At 36.1% G+C, this 21,963-nt stretch overlaps 1 protein-coding gene across 1 annotated transcript in view; it reads left to right on the plus strand.

Moving 5' to 3' along the window:
• Window positions 1-21,963, plus strand: part of LOC123563244 (uncharacterized) — a 48,591-nt gene that overhangs the window by 15,865 nt on the left and 10,763 nt on the right. Inside the window, exons 6-13 of the mRNA XM_045355932.2 lie at window positions 4,178-4,358; window positions 5,020-5,155; window positions 10,541-10,705; window positions 15,563-15,656; window positions 16,753-16,938; window positions 17,302-17,356; window positions 19,512-19,658; window positions 20,020-20,505. Of these exons, the coding sequence (XP_045211867.2) occupies window positions 4,178-4,358; window positions 5,020-5,155; window positions 10,541-10,705; window positions 15,563-15,656; window positions 16,753-16,938; window positions 17,302-17,356; window positions 19,512-19,658; window positions 20,020-20,505 (1,450 nt within the window). The remainder of the gene's footprint in view (window positions 1-4,177; window positions 4,359-5,019; window positions 5,156-10,540; window positions 10,706-15,562; window positions 15,657-16,752; window positions 16,939-17,301; window positions 17,357-19,511; window positions 19,659-20,019; window positions 20,506-21,963) is intronic.

The raw sequence follows: 21,963 nt of genomic DNA on the forward strand, positions 1-21,963 counted from the left end.
CTGATTTGAATTTTGACAGAATTATGCCCCTTTTTAACTTAGAATTTTTGTTAATTTTTAGCTCACCTGTCACAGAGTGACAAGGTGAGCTTTTGTGATCGCGCGGTGTCCGTCGTCAGTCCGTGCATGCGTCTGTCCGTCCGTCCGTAAACTTTTGCTTGTGACCACTCTAGAGGTCACATTTTTCATTGGATCTTTATGAAAGTTGGTAAGAATGTTCATCTTGATGATATCTAGGTCAAGTTTGAAACTGGGTCACATGCCGTCAAAAACTAGGTCAGTAGGTCTAAAAATAGAAAAACCTTGTGACCTCTCTAGAGGCCATGTATTTCACAAGATCTTCATGAAAATTGGTCAGAATGTTCATCTTGATGATATCTAGGTCAAGTTCGAAACTGGGTCACGTGCCGTCAAAAACTAGGTCAGTAGGTCTTGAAATAGAAAAACTTTGTGACCTCTCTAGAGACCATATATTTCAAAAGATCTTCATGAAAATTGGTCAAAACGTTCAACTTGATGATATCTAGGTCAAGTTCGAAACTGGCTCACGTGCCATCAAAAACTAGGTCAGTAGGTCAAATAAATGAAAAACGTTGTGACCTCTCTCAAGGCCATATTTTTCATAGGATCTGTATGAAAGTTGGTCTGAATGGCCATCTTGATGATATCTAGGTTAAGTTTGAAACAGGGTCATGTGTGGTCAAAAACTAGGTCAGTAGGTCTAAAAATAGAAAAACCTTGTGACCTCTCTAGAGGCCATATATTTGATGAGATCTTCATGAAAAGTGGTCAGAATGTTCATCTTGAGGATATCTAGGTCAAGTTTGAAAGTGGGTGACGTGCAGTCAAAAACTAGGTCAGTAGGTCAAATAATAGAAAAACCTTGTGACCTCTCTAGAGGCGATAATTTTCATGGGATCTGTATGAAAATAGGTCTGAATGTTCATCTTGATGATATCTAGGTCAAGATCGAAACAAGGTCATGTGCGGTCAAAAACTATGTCAGTAGGTCTAAAAATAGAAAAACCTTGTGACCTCTCTAGAGGCCATGCTTGTGAATGGATCTCCATAAAAATTGGTCAGAATGTTCACCTTGATGATATCTAGGTCATGTTCGAAACTGGGTCTTGTGCCCTCAAAACTAGGTCAGTAGATCAAATAATATAAAAACCTTGTGACCTCTCTTAAGGCCATATTTTTTATGGGATCTGTATGAAAGTTGGTCTGAATGTTCATCTTGATGATATCTAGGTCAAGTTCGAAACAGGGTCACGTGCAGTCAAAAACGAGGTCAGTAGGTCTAAAACTAGAAAAACCTTGTGACCTCTGTAGAGGCCATATACTTCATGAGATCTTCATGAAAATTGGTCAGAATATTCATCTTGATGATATCTAGGTCAAGTTCGAAAGTGGGTCACATGCCATCAAAAACTGGGTCAGTAGGTCAAATAAAAGAAAAACCTTGTGACCGCTTCAGAGGCCATAATTTTCATGGGATCTGTATGAAAGTTGGTCTGAATGTTCATCTTGATGATATCTAGGTCAAGTTTGAAAGTGGGTCATGTGCCATCAAAAACTAGGTCAGTAGGTCAGATAATAGAAAAACCTTGTGGCCTCTCTAAAGGCCATATTTTTCAAGGGATCTGTATGAAAATTGGTCTGAATGTTCATCTTGATGATATCTGTCAAGTTCGAAACAGGGTCACGTGCGGTCAAAAACTAGGTCAGTGGGTCTAAAAATAGAAAAACCTTGTGACCTCTAGAGGCCATACTTGTGAATGTATCTCCATAAAAATTGGTCAGAATGTTCACCTTAATGATATCTAGGTCAAGTTTGAAACTGGGTCATGTGCCTAAAAAAACTAGGTCAGTAGGTCAAATAATAAAAGACCTTGTGACATCTCTAGAGGCCATACCTTTCATGGGATCTGTATGAAAGTTGGTCTGAATGTTCTTCTTGATGATATCTAGGTCAAGTTTGAAACTGGGTCAACTGCGGTCAAAAACTAGGTCAGTTGGTCTAAAATTATTAAAATCTTTTGACCCCTCTCGAGGCCATGTTTTTCAATGGATCTTCATGAAAATTGGTCTGAATTTTCACCTTGATGATATCTAGGTAAAGTTCAAAACAGAGACACGTACCTTCGAAAACTAGGTCAGATAATAGAAAAACCTTGTGACCTCTAGAGACCATATTTTTCAATGGATCTTCATGAAAATTGGTTAGAATTTTTATCTTGATAATATCTAAGTCAAGTTCAAAACTGGGTCACATGAGCTCAAAAACTAGGTCACTATGTCAAATAATAGAAAAAACGACATCATACTCAAAACTTGGTCATGTGGCAGGGTTTTCCCTGACGCAGAAATCCTGCGTCATAGTCGCATTTTTCTGACAAATGACCCGTAAAAATAAATTCTGTGCGTCACAGTGGACGCAATTTCTTGAAAATCAAAATCAGGCCAAGTTTGTTTACAATGAGCGATTTTCTGAAAATGTACTTTCAGTTTTGTAATTATATGCAGACTGTGTCACCAATTTTCTATATTTGCGTCGATTCACATTTCACAAATTTAATACCCAGTCTGATACTTTTGATACTTTGACTGATTAACACTTTGTAACAGTTGTTATCACTGCTCGCTACTACTACCAGTAGTACCAGTCTGCTGTTTACTAAAAAAAGATGGTCACAATCAAAGCAAGCTGACGATGTTTATGACATCGTCGGCAGCAAGTACAGTAGGACCCAATGGTTCAGATCGCCTGTTTCTACTATAATACTGCCTGGTAAAAAGTACTAAAACCTATTTTAGCACATATATAAATAAAAGTCAAACATTGATCAGCTGTTTTTATCATTTTATTCAGTGACAAATACGAGGAAAGACTTTAATCTGTATAATCACTAGTATAAGATTTTAAGAAAAACAAAGTTTTATTCAAAATACTAATTTTAGTATCTCTGTATGACCCCCAAAATTTGAAAATGACCCCCACATTTGAAACACTGGGGGTCACAATGACCCTTATTTTAAAAAGCCAAGGGAAAACACTGTGTGGGAAGAGGTGAGCGATTCAGGACCATCATGGTCCTCTTGTTTTTATAAAGTCAAATATCTCTGTTACTATTAACTTAGAATTTTTGGTTAAAGTTTTTGATAAAGTCAAATATCTCTGTTATAATCAAAGCTTTTGACTTGAAACTTAAAATACTTATTTACCATCAAAGTCTACACCAGGAGAAACAATATCCCTAACTCAGATTGAATTTTGACAGAATTATGCCCCTTTTTAACTTAGAATTTTTTGTTAAAAGTCAAATATCTCTGTTACTGTTAAAGCTTTTGACTTGAAGCTCAAAATAGTTATTTACTATCAAAGTGTACACCAGGAGACACAATTCCCATAACTCTGATTTGAATTTTGATAGAGTTATGTCCCTTTTTAACTTAGAGAAATTTTTTTTACTGGCAAAGCTGTAATTCAGAGTCAAGCACTGAGAAAAGTCGAGTGCGCTGTCTTACGGACAGCTCTTGTTTTTTTAAGGAACCTGTTAGCATAATGCAATGAAAACCTGGTTTTTGTGGAATTTCCACGTTTCTTGTTTACACTGTAGTTTAGGACATTAGCTTAGTTTTATATAATTTTGTTTAATTTGATTTCATTGTTAAATAGATATATGAAAGGGTTGCCCTACCATGAGGTAGCAGCCTGAGTGATACAAAAATATGCATCTAGACAACAAACAGTTATTTTATTCAAGAGCAAATCATTGTTTGAGATATATTATTTTGATTCTAACACGTATATACATCCTGGACATCTATCAATTTCAAAATATTTCCCTGTTGTCTGTTGGTTTGTTTTACAGCATGCTACTCTGCCATTAGATGCTATGACATTACATTGTGATGTCAGAAAAATAAATTGTTCCATAATAACACACAATTTTCAGCCTTCTTTGTTTAATAGGAAAAAAAAATCAGGTTGTGTTAGAATAACTGAAACAGAAAAAGACTTAAATGTGGACTTGAATATTACTCTTTTTCAGACTTAGAAAAAAAAAATACGAGATTTGCAGGAGTTTTAAGAAGGTTTACATGATGAACATATTTAAACTGTTTTATATCTTGAGCCTGTGATAAAGTTTGCATCTTTACACGTGTTTTACAGGAACATGATCGAGCTCCAGGTAGACTGGTTGTGCTGTCCGGGGCCACTGGTAAAGCAGTCAGTAAACGCTACCTGGAAATGCCAAACAGTAAAGAAACCTACATGAGTCCAGTCATGTTCACACCTTTGGAAGGCGGGGCCACATATATTCTGTTTGGAAGTGGTGGAGAGACTGTTGCAGGTATCATACAATGAATTTTTATGTATTTTTACTTTCTTTCATTTTTTCTCCTGAAAAGGAGGTAGTTACAAAACTTTTTGAAAGATGATAAAATATATCATAACTTTTCATTGTGTAAATAAATCTTACAGAAGATATTCAAAGCAAAAAATGTTGATGGACCAAGATGCCACTCCAGGCCATATTTTAGGGTAGGGCAGGTGCATCGATAGAATCTTTAACATTTTGCAAGCCAATAATATCTCTGCTTGGCTGTTTTGGGCTACTTCTGTTAAACCGATAAAGGTTGTATTATCAATAATGGTTTATCTTAAAGTCAAAATTAATGGTTTATCTTAAAGTCAAAATTAATGGTTTAATTAATGGTTTATCTTAAAGTCAAAATTAATGGTTTATCTTAAAGGTCAAAATTAAGGATTTATGTTAAAGTCAAAATTAATGGTTTATCTTAAAGTCAAAATTAAGGATTTATGTTAAAGTCAAAATTAATGGTTTATATTAAAGTCAGAGTTAATGGTTTATCTTATTAAGTCAAAGTTAAGGATTTATCTTAAAGTCAAGCCAGAGTTAATATGGAATACCGATACATAGTTTTGTCTCTTGGATTTAGATGTTATAATTATATGTGATATTTTGCTTTATGTGATACCGGTATCTATAGGTGATTTGATGGGTATATCACTAAAGGATTTCTGTCTCTACATACTTGGGGATGACGCTGAAATATGTACTCAGTACAGTGCTAGTGAATACACAGAAGTAGACAAAGATGAAAATGGCATTTTTGTTATATACAGGTATGTAGCTTTCCCTTCTGGTGTTATAAGACCACTAGTGAAATTCTTGCAAAGTGAGACATTACAAACAATCACACTGGACTTTTTTTTCATATATAAAAATAAAATGAAATTAATAAAATTGTTTATATGTATTGTCTGTTGTCCTCAAAAACTACACAAACTACATGGAAGTTTTTAAAAGAGGAGGTAATTTTGTTGAATACAAGTCCTGGTTGCCACTGTCTTAGTTTATACTAATCTATTTTAGTGATAAAAGCTTCAAGCTTATTTGAATCACTCTCTAGTCCACTTCCTGGAGAAAAAAACCAATACTGGTGTCATATGAGAAGGCGTTGTCATGGCTCCGTTTGGGCTCAAACCCATGACCCCCCGGGTTGAGCGGCCGACACCTTAACCACTAGACCACCGCTCCAGAATGTTAAGTGATTAATTTCATTTTTGTTGCCTGACCAAACATATATCCACAAAGAAAACACTGATAATGTTCCTGCCAGGAAGTGGACTTCAGTGTTTCTTTACAATTTAGTTTGAATAAAATCCTGTTATTTCCGTGTCTCAGTGTTGATCAAAATTATTTTATGTTCCACATTGCAGTTGTTTAACAGCAACGTTATCTTCCTCCATTACATATTTAGATATCACCATAGCTAAAACCATTGTTTATTGAATCGTGTTATTGTTATTTAATAGTCTCTTGGTTTTTGATAATTTTTGTATGTCCATTTTTCTTCAAAATGCCCTCCTCCACAACCATATAGAGTGGAGGAACCAGTGCTTGGCATAAATTTGATACAAATACAGGCCATACAAAAATTCTGATTAGATAACATGATTCAATGGAGAAGCTATTTATACCCCCACCAAACATGTTTTGGGGGGGGCTATATAGGAGTCAGTTTTGTCGTGTTACGTACTGTCACGTCATGTCGCATCCCGAAATCTATATCTCAGTTATTACTTAATGGATTTGATTCAAACTTAAAATAGATGTTCCACCTTATCACCCACATCATGTGACACGAGGTGCATAACTGTGACACCAATTTTTCATGAGTTATGCCCCCTTTTACATATAATTTAGGGTTAATTTTGATGCATTTTCACTATATCTCAGTTATTACTAAATGGATTTGATTCAATCTTAAAATACATGTTCCACCTTATCACCCGCATCATGTGACACAAGGTGCATAACTCTGACACCAATTTTTCCTGAATTATGTCCCCTTTTACTTAGAATTTAAGGTTAATTTTGATGCATTTTCACTATATCATTCTTATTGGCTTAGAGCCAAAGGGAAGTAACCTTTTTTTATCTTTTTGTACCGAGTTACTTCCCCATAATTCCAAGAATTAGTCTATTTTTAGAAATTATATTTTTAGATTTTTCTAACTTTTTTAATTATTAGTCCTATGTAAAAAGTAAATACATTTTTCTGTGGTAACATGTGTCGGTATGACACTTTTTAAATTCATTTTTTGTATCTCTGATAGAGATTTTTATATTTACCTCATCCCTCATCCTGGGCACATATACTAGTATTACTTATAATACATGTTATGTGCCGTGGAAGCCCAGGATGAAGTACTCCAAAGATGAGTAAAAAAAAAATTTTGTAAGTATTAAATTTTTTTTTACGTTTTAGATTATAAGTATTTTTAAAATTTCTTTTGGTTGCCATTCTTCTGTGACAAGACCGTATTGTGGGGGTATAATTCACTCCTGTGACAGTTCTAGTTATATATGGACTAATACTGGTGCATCATGCTTTGAAGGGTACCTATGATTGGCATATCATAGATTGAAGAAGAACGTATGTAAAAACCATTCTTAAATAAAATATGATTACCAGTTTCATCTAATACTATATTTATACAAAATGTTTAACAAATCTACTAATATTTTTAGCTCACCAGAGCCAAAGGCTCAGGGTGAGCTATTAGGATCACTCACCTTCTGGCATCCAGCCTCAAGCGTCTGGCGTCCGGCCATAAACTTTACTTTAAACGACATCTCCTCATAAACCACTAGGCCAATTTCATCCAAACTTCACATGAATGTTCCTTGGGTGAAGCTCTACAAAAATTATTCAAAGAATTGAATTCCATGCAGAACTCTGGTTGCCATGGCAACCGAAAGGAAAAACTTTAAAAATCTTCTTCTCAAAAACCAGAAGCCCTAGAGCTTAGATATTTGGTTTAAAGCATTTCCTAGTGGACCTCTACCAAGTTTGTTCAAATCATGACGCCAGGGTCAAAATTGACCCTGCCCCAGGGGTCACTTGATTTTACATAGGAAAATCTTAAAATATCTTCTTCTCAAAAACCAGAAGCCCTAGAGCTTAGATATTTGACATGTAGCATTGCCTAGTGGACCTCTACTAAAGTTGTTCAAATCATGACCCCAGGATCAAAGTTGACCCCCACTCCAGGGATCACTTGATTTTACATAGATTTCTATAGGAAAATCTTCAAAAAATTTTTTAAAAATAAACCAGAAGGCCTAGAGCTAAGATATTTGACATGCAGCATTGCCTAGTAGACCTCTACAAAATTTATTCAAATCATGATCCCCGGGGTCAAAATTGACCCCGCCCCAGGGGTCACTTGATTTTACATAGGAAAATCTTCAAAAACTTTCTAAAAATAAACCAGAAGTTCTAGAGCTTAGATATTTCACATGTAGCATTGCCTAGTGGACCACTACAAAATTTAGTCAAACCATGACCCTTAGGGTCAAATTGACCCCGCCCCATGGGGTTACTTGATTGTACATAGAAAAATCTTCAAAATTTTCTAAAAATAAACCAGAAGGCCTAGATCTTAGATATTTGACACGTAGCATTGTCTAGTAGACTTCTACATAGTTTGTTCAAATCTTGACCCCAGGGTCAAATTGGCCCCACCCCATGGGGTTACTTGTTTGTACATATAAAAATCTTCAAAATTTCTAAAAATAAACCAGAAGGCCTAGAGCATAGATATTTGACATGTAGCATTGCCTAGTGGACCTCTACAAAATTTGTTCTAATCTTGACCCCCCCCCCCCCCCCCCCCCCCACCCCCGGGTCAAATTGACCCAGCCCCAGGGGTTACTTGATTGTACATAGGGAAATCTTCATAAATTTGCTAAAAATAAACCAGAAGGCTTAGATCTTAGATCTTGGATATTTGATATGTAACATTGCCTAGTAGACTTCTACAAACTTTGTTCAACTCATGACCTCCAGGGTAAAATTGACCCCGCCCCAGGGGTTACTTGATTGTACATCGGAAAATCTTCCAAAAAAATTTCTAAAAATCATCAGTTCGACATTTGAAACATGTAGATCATATTTCTCAGGTGAGTGATCCAGGGTCATCATGACCATCTTGTTAATTTCTGTTGTCACTTGTAGTATACAATACCCCATCTTTGTGTAAAATTTTACGTTATGAAAAAGGATTTATTTTTCAAAGTTTGACCTATGAAACTACAAATATGGTTACAGATGTGGAAAAAGATTATGAATTAAATGCATATATCTGTAACTTTTTTAGCTTCACTATTAAGAGATTAGGGGTGCTATTCTACTCGCCCCGGCATTGGCGTCAGCATGAGCTTTCTTGGTTAAAGTTTTTCAGCAACCTTGTAACTTCACATTAACATTGTTCAGCATGCAAACAAAGTATGTGCAGGGGCTGGGCCCATTATACCCAAGGTCAAGGTCACCAAGGTGTTACACTTCGGTTATATTTAAGGTTAAAGTTTTTCGGCAACCTTTGTTTTTCTGTCATATCTTTGTTACTATTTCTTATATCTTACTGTAACTTCACATAAACATTGTCCAGCATACAAACAAAGTATTTGCAGGGCCTCGGCCCATTATGCCCAAGGTCAAGGTCACCAAGGTGTTATACATGTACTTGGGTTATATTTAAGGTTAAAGTTTTTCGGCAACCTTTGTTTTTCTGTCATATCTTTGTTACTATAGCTTATATCTTACTGTAACTTCACATAAACATTGTCCAGCATACAAACAAAATATGTGCAGGGCCTGGGCTCATTATGCATAAGGTCAAGGTCACCCAGGTGTTATAATTGGGTTATTTTTAAGGTTAAAGTTTTTCGGCAACCTTTGTTTTTCTGTCATATCATTGTTACTATTTCTTATATCTTACTGTAAGTTCACATAACATTGTCCAGCATACAAACAAAGTATGTGCAGGGGCTGGGCCCATTATACCCAAGGTTAAGGTCACCAAGGTGTTATACTTAGGTTATTTTTAAGGTTAAAGTTTTCCAACAATCTTTGTTTTTCTGTCATGTCGTTGTTACTATTACTTATATATTACTGTAACTTCAGGGGCTGGGCCCATTATACCTAAGGTCAGGGTCATCAAATTGATATACTTGGAATTATTTTCATGTTAATTTTTTTCAAAAGCTTTGTTTATAGATATATCTTTGGTACTTTAAAAGAGAATGACTTGAAAAATAAAAAATATTTCTATATAATCATCATCTGCATGTGTGGTTACAATGCCCATAACTCTAATTGTATTTTTGACAGAATTATGCCTCTTTCATACTTAAAGTTTTTTTTGCAATCTTTGCTTCCTGGATATAACTTTAGTACAATATAAGATAATGACTTGGTGTATCTTCCTTTTAAAGTAGAGGTCTCTTATTGAGACATAAATTCATTTTACTGTCAAATTGCCGAAAAGTGGAGCGCACTGTCATACGGACATCTCTTGCTAAGTATTATAGTATTCTTAAACATTTCACAATCGCCAGTCTTTCCTGTTGGAAGGTAAAATTCACATGGAGTTGATCAAAATCATTTCCAGTAAAATGTGTTTTGTGTTGATATATAATAAATCTTATGATTTAATAAACAAAAAATGCATTTCTCTTTAATTACTAAGACTTAGCTTGAAAAGTGCATAGTTGTTACACAAAACAATCTTTATATATCAACTATACAAAAAAAAAATTCTTCCCTTTTATCGGAGTCAGTGCTGTAAACAAGTAATGCACATAGACAATGTTTCTGAAAATTGTTGAAGCACTTTTGACATTCTTTGATAACAAGAAATCGGTCTGTTTTGATATCAAAATAATTCCTGGGTGATCTGGTACTAAAATTGTTAAAGCCTAGAGGTTAATTTGTCAAAAATGGCTGCTTGGCGTGGGGGCTATTTTATCTTTTTAAAGCTCAGAATCTGCAGGCCAGTGTTAAAAGTGATTGGTAGAAATGTTTTTGATCACTCTCTGCCACAGTTGTTACTAATTTGAAAACCAGTTGAGTGATTTACAGCCATCATGTTTCTCTTGTAATAGATGTACGTTCTAATTTCATCAGCAGATTTCCTTTTTACTTATATTAAATATTGCAGAGGTGAGGAGAAAGGTGTGATGGTTCCCCCAGTGGTTGTAGATTATGATAGTAATGGTGTCAAGGACATACTGATGACCTCATTTGAAGGGATTAACAATCTGTACAGTGGGGACGATCTTCACCTCATCTGGACTGCAAATTTCTCTGGAATGGAGACTTATGGGTATCATTTTTTTGTTGAGTTGCTCCACAAAATTTAACCCCAACAAACCAGTAAAAATCTTATTATAGATACAGTCAAAACTCGATATCTCGAATTTCAAGGGACCGTGCCTTTTATTTCGAGATAACCGAAATTCGAGTTATGAGAAGGGACGTATGGACGAAATTATGGAAAAAGTTGGTTTAGTTACGAGAAATTTTAATAAAAAATAAACGCTGTTTCCGTGATGCTGTGTATACTCTTTAGGCACAATACACGTACACGATTCTGTACAGTTTGTGTTTACTAAAGTTTTCACTTTTTTGAAAAATGAAAATGATACTAACCTCAAATGTTTTTGAGCAAAAAAACAAAGAAAAATATCAAACAGGGAATGCCACGCACCAAAAACGTAGCCTCCTCAATACGAAACCCCCAGCACGCAGACGCGTGCACCACACACGCATACACACACACACACACCCAAAGCCAACACATAAGGACAAAACGAACAACACACACGTACACAAAGCCAACACATAAGACGAAACGAACAAACAAAGGAACACAGTGGGGCACCGCCTTGGAACGGTCAGTGGCAAAAACACCAAGTTTCGTTTTGTACCATGTTTCTCTCCCGGAGGATTGGCAGCATTTCGATCTGACATTTTGAATGAATGATACATTCCCCCAAGAAGTTATTTTTAATACATTCACATCGCGATTACCTCTAATTAATCCTTATCAAAGATCCTAGCTGTTCAAACTAATTAATTCATTAGTTTAAATGAAAAGCAATTTTCATAACGTCGCAAAAACAAATGACCGCTGATTAAGAAATCTAATGCTTACATCTAACAATTATAATAATGGCACGTGCAAACAAGTATGACATCATTTCACTTTGATTATCGCCGCACCTTTGATATGTCGGCATCGCGGCTCTCTGGTTAGGCAATAACATGGACATGTGTTAAAAACCAACCACATTCACAAGAAGATGTGTGAAATTTTATCGCTTTTTTTCCTCAATTCGACTTACCGAGTTTACAATGCACTTGAATTTTACTGACGGGACTGAAAATCCCTTTCGACACATCCGGAGTCTCGGTAAGTCAAATTTTGACGTAACCGGAGTTGAGTTACATATATAAAGAAGGAAATTTGACGGGAATTGAAAATTTCTTCGACTTAAGCGGAATTTTGAGGTAAGCGAGTTTGAGATACCGAGTTTCGACTGTATATATATATATTGCCCAGAAAGCCATTTTGGCCAAAACAGTAAACTTTTTGTACTCCAAAAAATTGAATGATTTCATAGCAATTATACATTTTAATGATTTTCTAAAAAATTCGACTCACCATTTTAATATGCCAGAAGGGACATATTATGTTATAGCCCCGGTGTCCGTCTGTCTGCCCGTCTGTTAGCAATTTCCTGTCCGCTCTGTAACTCTTGAACCCCTTGAAGGATTTCAAAGAAACTTGACACTAATGTTTACCACATCAAGACGATGTGCTGACTGCTGCGATGTTTCAGATGACTTGCTTCAAGGTCAAGGTCACACTTGAGGGTCAAAGGACATATGAGTTTATTTCGTATCCGCTCTGTAACTCTTGAACTGCTTGAAGGATTTCAAAGAAACTTGGAACAGCTGCATACCACATCGAGACGGCGTGCAGAGCGCATGTTTCAGATGGTTTGCTTCACGGTCAAGGTCACTCTTTGGGGTCTAAGGTCATATGACTTAGTTTCATATGTATATTACTCTGCATTGCGGTGTTCTTGTTTTTATTTGGCAGATCCCTTTTTTGTTCACTTACAATATATTTTTTTATTACTTCCCTTTTATGTTACTATAAATAGCTTATTTTGTAAGGTTTTTAGCTCACCTGTCAAGGAGTGAGCTATTGTGACCGCTTGATGTGTGTCGTGCATCAACAATTTGTAAAAAAATCTTCTTCTTGAAAACCACTGGGCAGAATTACACCAAACTTCACTGGAATGATCCTTGGGTTGCTCCCTTTCAAAATTATTCAAAGAATTGAATTCCATGCAGAACTCTGGTTGCCATGGCAACCAAAAGGAAAAACTTTTTAAATCTTCTTCTCAAAAACCAGAAGCCCTAGAGCTTAGATATTTATAGTGAAGCATTGCCTAGTGGACTTCTACCAAATCTATTCAAATCATGACCCTGGGGTCAAAATTGACCCCGCCCCAGGGGTCACTTGATTTTACATAGGAAAATCTTAAAAAATCTTCTTCTCAAAAACCAGAAGCCCTAGAGCTTAGATATTTGACATGTAGCATTGCCTAGTGGACCTCTACTAAAGTTGTTCAAATAGTAACCCCGGGGTCAAAATTTACCCCGCCCTAGGGGTCACTTGATTTTACAATGGAAAATCTTCAAAAAATTTCTAAAAGTAAACCAGAAGACCTAGAGCTTAGATATTTCACATGTAGCATTGCCTATTGGACCTCTACAACATTTGTTCAAATCATGACCTCTGGGGTCAAAATTGACCCCACCCAAGGGGTCACTTGATTTTATATAGGAAAATCTTCAAAAATTTTCTAAAAATAAACCAGAAGGCCTAGAGCTTAGATATTTGACATGGAGAATTGCCTAGTGGACCTCTACAAAATTGTTCAAATCTTGACACCCCCCCCCCCCCCCCCAGGGTCAAATTGACCCAGCCCCAGGGGTTACTTGATTGTACATAGGGAAATCTTCTTAAATTTGCTAAAAATAAACCAGAAGGCCTAGATCTTAGATATTTGATATGTAACATTGCCTGGTAGACTTCTACAAACTTTGTTCAAATCATGACCCCGGGGTAAAATTGGCCCCGCCCCAGGGGTTACTTGATTGTACATCGGAAAATCTTCCAAAAATTTTCTAAAAATCATCAGTTTGACATTTGAAACATGTAGCGCATATTACTCAGGTGAGCGATCCAGGGTCATCATGACCCTCTTGTTTATTATTGGTCGTAGGGAAAAAACTGAAACCACTTTTCTGTGGTACAACATGGATGGTACCTCAAATTTTTAGATGTATTTTGACATATCTATACCTGGTAAGGATTTTTTGGTGGTCTTAAGATTTTTTTTTGAATTTCTTCCCTTTGTTGTTCCTGTCTTTTGGGCTTCAGCAGTCAAGTTTTTAGCTCACCTGAGCACAAAGTGCTCAAGGTGAGCTTTTGTGATCGCCCTGTGTCCGTCGTCCGTCCGTCCGTTTGTCCGTAGTCAACAATTTGACTGTTAACACTCTAGAGGTCACAATTTTGACCTTATCTTAATGAAACTTGGTCAGAATGTTACCCTCAATAAAATCTTGGACGAGTTCGATATCGGGTCATCTGGGGTCAAAAACTAGGTCACCAGGTCCAATCAAAGGAAAAGCTTGTTAACACTCTAGATGTCACAGTTTTAGCCAAATCTTAATGAAACTTGGTCAGAATATTACCCTCAATAAAATCTTGGATGAATTTGATATTAAGTCATCATGGGTCAAAAACTAGGTCACCAGGTCAAGTCAAAGGAAAAGCTTGTTTACACTCTAGAGGTCACAATTTTGGCCCAGTCTTAATGAAATTTAGTCAGAATGTTACTCTCAATAAAATCTTGGACAAGTTCAATATTGGGTCATCTGGGATCAAAAACTAGGTCACCAGGTCAGATCAAAAGAAAAGCTTGTTAACACTCTAGAGGTCACAAGTTTGGCCCAATCTTAATGAAACCTGGTCAGAATGTTACCGTCAATGAAATATTGGCTGAGTTTAATATTGGGTCATCTGGGGTCAAAAACTAGGTCACCAGGTCAAATCAAAGGAAAAGTTTGTTAACACTGGAGAGGTCACATTTATGACTGTATCTTCATGAAACTTGGTCAGAATGTTAATCTTGATGATCTCAAGGTCCAGTTTGATTCTGGGTCATGTAGGGTCAAAAACTAGGTCACCAGGTCAAATCAAAGGAAAAGCTAGTAAACACTAGAGGTCACATTTATGACCATATCTTAATGCAACTTGGTCAGAATGTTAATCTTGATGATCCGTAGGTCAAGTTCAGATCTGGATTAGGTGTGGTCAAAAGCTAGGTCATCATGTCAAATCAGAGGAAAAGCTTGTTATCACTGTAGAGGTCACAATTTTGGCCCAATCTTAATGAAACTTGGTCAGAATGTTACCCTCAATAAAATCTTGGATGAATACGATATTGGGTCATCATGGGTTAAAAACTAGGTCACCAGGTCAAATCAGAGGAAGAGCTTGTTAACAATGTAGCGGCCACATTTATGACCATATCTTAATGAAACTTGGTCAGAATGTTAATCTTGACTATCTATAGGTCAAGTTCAAATCTGGGTCAGGTGGGGTCAAAAACTAGATCACTAGGTCAAATCAAAGGAAAAGCTTGTTAACACTCTAGAGGCCACATTTATGACTGTATCTTCATGAAACTTAATCAGGATCTTAATCTTAATGACCTTTAGGTCAAGTTTTAATCTGGGTCATGTGGGTTCAAAAACTAGATCACCAGGTCAAACCAAAGGAAAAGCTAGTTAACACTTTAGAGGCTACATTTATGACCATATCTTAATGATCTTTAGGTCAGTAGGTCAGGTGAGGGATACAGGGCCTTCATGGCCCTCTTGTTAAATTTTGCTCCCATCCTCTGATATAACCCTTCAGGCGTATATTGCCCACTTGGTGGAGCTCTTGTTTTTTCAGTTCAATAGGCGATTAGCTAATGGTAAGAAAAGCCTCCATATGAACTTTTGCTGACGCATTAAATGATGAACGATTTTGAATAGCAGTTTAAAAACTTTCTTTACCATATACATAGTGCTTCTTGACATTTTTTTTCTACAGGACACCAGCACCAGGTTATTTCAATGATGACAGTTATGTTGACTTTATGGTAACATGGAACCAGGGTGTGTGGATGACATATGAAAGCGTGAATGTAAGACATTGTAGCATGTTACACTACCATGGTTATTTGTGCTATGTATTAAATTCAAATCACCTAAATGCTAAAACATTCGTTTTTAGTGCACATAGTTGAAAAGTTTTAAAGTTGTAAAAAAAAAGATTGGGAAGAGAAGGTGTCACAGAAAAAGATGCGAATAAACTTGTATGGGAATGAACTTACAGAAAAAGATGAGAGTGTGCTTGCATGAACTTGTATGCGAAAAACAGGGTTTGCACCTTGAAACTTTTTGTTTTTTAATTCAATGCATGTCCTTGAAAACTCCTCGAAAATGATTAAAACTGTGGAAAAAACTGAACAAGTGCTTGAATTTTGGAAAAAAACAACAAAAAAAACAGGGCTTGAATTTCCCCTTAAACTCCCTGGACTCTGTCATCACCTTGTTTTGTTGAAAGAATGAATTTATAAACCTTAGAAAAAATGAAATGATGTGAAAGAAAATGATGATATCCAATCACCTGTTGATTCGGTATTCATCAGTAGTGCACATAAGTAGACAGTATTTTATCATATTTTACAAAGAGCACAATTTCTATGATAACACTGTTTTGGAAGTGTTTGATAAAAGTAGTTGGACTAAGATTTCAGGATGTGGTTTCAAGAACATAGTACTTCAAAAGGACAAAAATGTACTTGCAAAGTCTTCGAATTTTGTCTTGGACATTCTGTAAGAACCATGAATAAGCTTGCAGAATGTAAGTTTGCTTGTGAATGAACTTGTAGAATAAAATGTGAATAAGATTGTAATAACAGATTGGGATGTATGGAAAGATGTGAATGAACTGAAAGGTAATGGTCTGCCTGAATTATTGCACAGTGAATTTAAGGACACAGTCTTGTGGTTAAAGTTTTTAATATTCTAAATGTTTAATATTTCTTTGTTTTATTTTTCAAAATGTAATCTATTTGATTGATGAAAGATATTTTTCTTTGTATTTTGGTATATTTTTCAATAAAATGTAATTGTGAACATTTAAATGCAAGAAAAATTAGCAAATAATTTAGAAAATACAAACATCACACATGTTATATCCTACTGTTTTGAACTATAGATAGGTATCATTTCCAGGTATATGTGATCAGTGGTGTTGATGGCAGTATACTGTGGACCCTGCAGTCAGGATTCATGCAGATGAGTTCAAGTCTTAGTATAGCTACAAGTCTGGCATATCACGATGCATTCCTGTTCAAAGTTCAAGGGCGTGACTCAAAGTTTAAAATGACAAAGATGGGGCTTGTCAGATTAAACAATACTGTAAGTTCAGAGAATAATGTTATTTTTTTAAAAACCCAAATGGAAGATATTGTTTGAAGTTAGATAACATTCATTGCCAATATCAAGTTCTAAAACTAACTTGACTCATTCCTAGATATGTGACAGGTATATAGGCAAAAGTAATCTGTTCTATTAAACCCTAATCATGCTGAACAGGATCCGATTAATTCTGCCTTTGTGTAGATCTTGATCAGCCTGCACATCCTTTAAACAGTTTATGGTAGTGTCCAAATTGAAAGATGTACAACTTCATTATAGAGATTTAGCAGGGTACGGTTTAAAACCAAATAATTCCCTTGAAATCTAAGTTGCCTGATACATTTGATATGTTACTTTTTACAGGGAGGGAGACAGAAGCGCCACAATGATGAACCACCTGTCTCACGGCTACCACCAGGTTTGACTTTGCTATTTTACATATTTTACTTAAGAAAAAGAAAAATATTTATGAGAATTTTTTGTATTTATCTATTTTTTATCTGAGTGCAAACAAAAAGACTGGCTGCCAATCTATGAAATTCATTTTATGCCCGCGATGTTTATTTGTGTAGTACATAACAAAATTTATTAACTTAACAATGAGGAGAAAGGGGAAAAGGCCAAAGTTTTTTATCTCATTTTTCTTGTCCAATCTGTATCTTTTGTTTAAATCAAATACATTCAGATAACAAACATTCAGCATAAGAAGACAATGTCACATACCCGATACAAGTCCCAGGTAACAAGAAAAGGTCAAAAATCTGTGGTACTGTAGTTTTTCTTGTCTGGTCCTAATTCACTTTTATACAAAGCAAAATATCCCTTGCTAGATATAGACCCCAGACTCAAAGGTCAAGGTCTTTTTCATGGTTCAGTCTAAATGTTCTACAGTCGAACTTCGATGGCTCGAATTCGAGGGTCCCGTGGAAATTAGTTCGAGTTTTCCGTTGTGCGAGCCATCCAAAGGCGGCCGTTTTGAATTTGGGAATTCGAGGGCATGATGTGTTACAAACCTTACATCGTAATATATTGTCATATTGTAACTAAATGTGTGTATGATATGATGATAAATAAAAAAAGAACGCTGAAATATGCTTTATTATTTGTTTTCAAACATGACATAGATACGAAAATAAAACACAGATAAAACACTAATATAATTATAAGAATTTTGGTGAAGACAGCGTCAAATAGAAAGTCATGAATAACATGAATAACAAACCTTTTTGAATCATAGCCCAGTACAAATATTATCAAATATATTGCTTTCCAGTAGCCGACTTAGCTCTCCCCCCGTATCCGAATCCTTTACTAAGTTGTTCAGCCATGCTAAAGCAGTATGAAAGTAAACGTCAGATCTCCCGTTTTTAAGCAAAAAAAATAAAGGCAGACGTAGTATATACATTGCTCAATCATTTTAAATAATTTTATTCGAATAAATCGAAGCCCTTTAAAGCATTGCAGTGAACGAAAGTCACTTTGTTTAATTTGGTTGTCGCATACCGACGCTAATTACGAAAGCGTGTGAAAATTACGCACGTGCCGGTTAAAGGGGAAGCTTGGCGAATGTCAGGCAGAAGTGTGAAAAACTTTGTAAACACAAGCCATCCCGGCAAAAATTGTCTGTTCGACTGAATATGTGTAATTATCACTGAAATTAAGCCGAGGGGACCACCAAATGAGTTCGAGAGTTCGAATTATCGAAGTTCGAGCGATCCGAGGTAGAACTATATAGAATAAAGAAGGAATAAATTCGGGACCGGGCGACGAGTTCGAGCGATCCCGGGTGTTCGAAAGATCCGAGTTCGAGCCATTGAAGTTCAACTGTAAATGTTAAAGTACCAATACTCGAAGGGCACACACTTCTGTGTCCAAACATCACGTGAAGGAATTTTTGATAGATATTTTATTTAATATTAGTATCTTAGATTAATTTTGTAACTTAGATTATTGATATGGAATCTTTAAATTTAGCATGTCAGGTGTTGAACTTCTCAATTTGATTTAGAGAAAGTAGAAAATACAAATAAGATAAGCTTAGGATCATTGATAGAAACTGACTAAAAATATTTTTATACGTATATGTGATGGCATGTGCATTCGTCCGTCATATTTTATGTCAAAAGCATAACTTATTAACCATTCAAGGTATGTATTGACTTCAAACTTGGCCTGTAAGTAGGTTTTGATGAGACAATATGCATAGAATATGAAACTGGTCTGTAGGTTTAAGGTTAAGGTCACAATTTGATGTCAAAGGTCAAATCTGTCCATATTTAGTGTCCGAAGCATAACTCATTAACCATTCAAGGTATTTACTTCAAATTTAGGATGTAGGTAGGTGGTAATGAGAAGATGTGCATATTACATCTTGGAGTATAGGCAGTGGTGATGATACCATGTGCAGGCTGGAACAATCTACGTTGCACCCCCCCCCCCCCCCCCCCCCCCCCCCCCCACCCAGCAATTGGAGATACTCTTATTTTGATAACGACCTACAGGCTGAAATGTTTAAAAAAAAGCTTGTTTGAAATGAATGCTCCATTTCAAGCAGTGAGTTTCAATGTTTTCAGTTGAGTGGCGCAAGAAGAAGTTTTACAGTGGCTTTAATTGTGGTGATGATTTGTCGTCGTACAAGGGGGAGGTGTTTGTGATAGACAGGAACTCAGTGAAGAACCCTGTGAAAATTCTAGACATCCCAGCAAAGAAACATACATATGGTATTAGAATTCTACTTTTGTATTTGTAATGAATTACTTTATTCTTAAACTCTTGAAATGTGAGTATTGAAGAATGAAAAATGTTTTGTTGTGGGTATCACAGAACACAACTATACAAAATGTATGCATAAACACTCCATCCAGTCTTTTGAGATCTTAGAAAAAAAGTGAAATTACTGTATGGAAAAATAATGATCCATTTACTATAGAGAGGAGACAGTTTTATAAGTCTTTCATCAAAGTCTTTCTTTAATAATAAAGGATAGCATTTTAATTGCATATTAAAAATTTGATTCAAGTCTTATAACTGCAATTTCTAAGGTTTCCTGTGCGACAGTACTTATATGTCATATTTTTGTAGATGCCAATCCTAAATGTAGTGATAAACCAGAAAGTGGTGACTTGACATCGTTGATACATGATGGGAATCCTGGTAACCAAGAGAACGAGCTAAACAGCTTGTCCAGTGAGTATGATGATGATACTGATGTCCACACTGATAATAATGATGATGGTGACCACAGTGATGGTAACCATAATGATGATGAAGACCAATATGATAGTAAAGACCATAATGATGGTGATGATGATGACCTCACAAATCATGATAATGTCAGTGAGAATGATGATTACAATGACCTCACTGGTGATAACCATAATGATGATGATAACAACTCAGATGATGGTGATAATGAATACACAGATCATGGTGATGGACCAGTAGATACAGACAGTGCTGACATGAACAGTGGCAGAGAAGGGTCTCCCAATCATAAAGACAGAATGAAGAGGGAAGACACGAAGAGGAAGATGTGTACTGTTGAAGAACCAGATAATATGAGCTCAGGTACTGTTTTATACTCTGTCAAATGAAATAAACCCATTACAGTAAACCTCGCTTATAAGGAACAGCTTGGGACCTCTAATAATTGTTCTTTATAACAGAGGTTCCTTATATCCATATAGCAAACTAGTTCCTTGTAACCGAGGTTTGTATAGCGAACACTATTTGTCTGACATTTAAAAAGGGCTATGTGTTCACACTCAGCGTCGAAATGAATCTTTATGTGAGAAAGTTGCGTATGTCTGTTCCTTTATAGCTCACCTGTCACAAAGTGACAAGGTGAGCTTTTGTGATCGCGCGGTGTCCGTCGTCCGTCCGTGCATGCGTCCGTAAACTTTTGCTTGTGACCACTCTAGAGGTCACATTTTTCATGGGATCTTTATGAAAGTTGGTCAGAATGTTCATCTTGATGATATCTAGGTCAAGTTCGAAACTAGATCACGTGCCATCAAAAACTAGGTCAGTAGGTCTAAAAATAGAAAAACCTTGTGACCTCTCTAGAGGCCATATATTTCACAAGATCTTCATGAAAATTGGTCAGAACGTTCACCTTGATGATATCTAGGTCAAGTTTGAAACTGGGTCACGTGCCGTCAAAAACTATGTCAGTAGGTCAAATAATAGAAAAACCTTGAGACCTCTCTAAAGGCCATATTTTTCATTGGATCTGTATGAAAGTTGGTCTGAATGTTCATCTTGATGATATCTAGGTCAAGTTCGAAACTGGGTCACATGCGGTCAAAAACTAGGTCAGTAGGTCTAAAAATAGAAAAATCTCGTGACCTCTCTAGAGGCCATATTTTTCAATGGATCTTCCTGAAAATTGTTCTGAATGTTCACCTTGAAAATATCTAGGTCAAGTTTGAAAGTGGGTCACATGCCATCAAAAACTAGGTCAGTAGGTCAAATAATAGAAAAACCTTGTGACCGCTCTAGAGGCCATATTTTTCATGGGATCTGTATGAAAGTTGGTCTGAATGTTCATCTTGATGATATCTAGGTCAAGTTCGAAACTGGGTCACGTGCCATCAAAAACTAGGTCAGTAGGTCAAATAATAGAAAAACCTTGTGACCTCTCTAAAGGCCATATTTTTCATGGGATTTGTATGAAAATTGTTCTGAATGTTCATCTTGATGATATCTAGGTCAAGTTCGAAACAGGGTCATGTGCGATCAAAAACTAGGTCAGTAGGTCTAAAAATAGAAAAACGTTGTGACCTCTCTAGAGGCCATACTTGTGAATGGATCTCCATAAAAATTGGTCAGAATTTTCACCTTGATGATATCTAGGTCAAGTTTGAAACTGGGTCACATGCCTTAAAAAACTAGGTCAGTAGGTCAAATAATAAAAAAGCCTTGTGACCTCTCTAAAGCCATACTTTTCATGGGATTTGTATGAAAGTTGGTATGAATGTTCATCTTGATGATATCTAGGTCAAGTTTGAAACTGGGTCAACTGCG

This window comes from Mercenaria mercenaria, chromosome 2 (assembly GCF_021730395.1).
Source record: "Mercenaria mercenaria strain notata chromosome 2, MADL_Memer_1, whole genome shotgun sequence".
NCBI classification, from domain to species: Eukaryota; Metazoa; Mollusca; class Bivalvia; order Venerida; family Veneridae; genus Mercenaria; species Mercenaria mercenaria.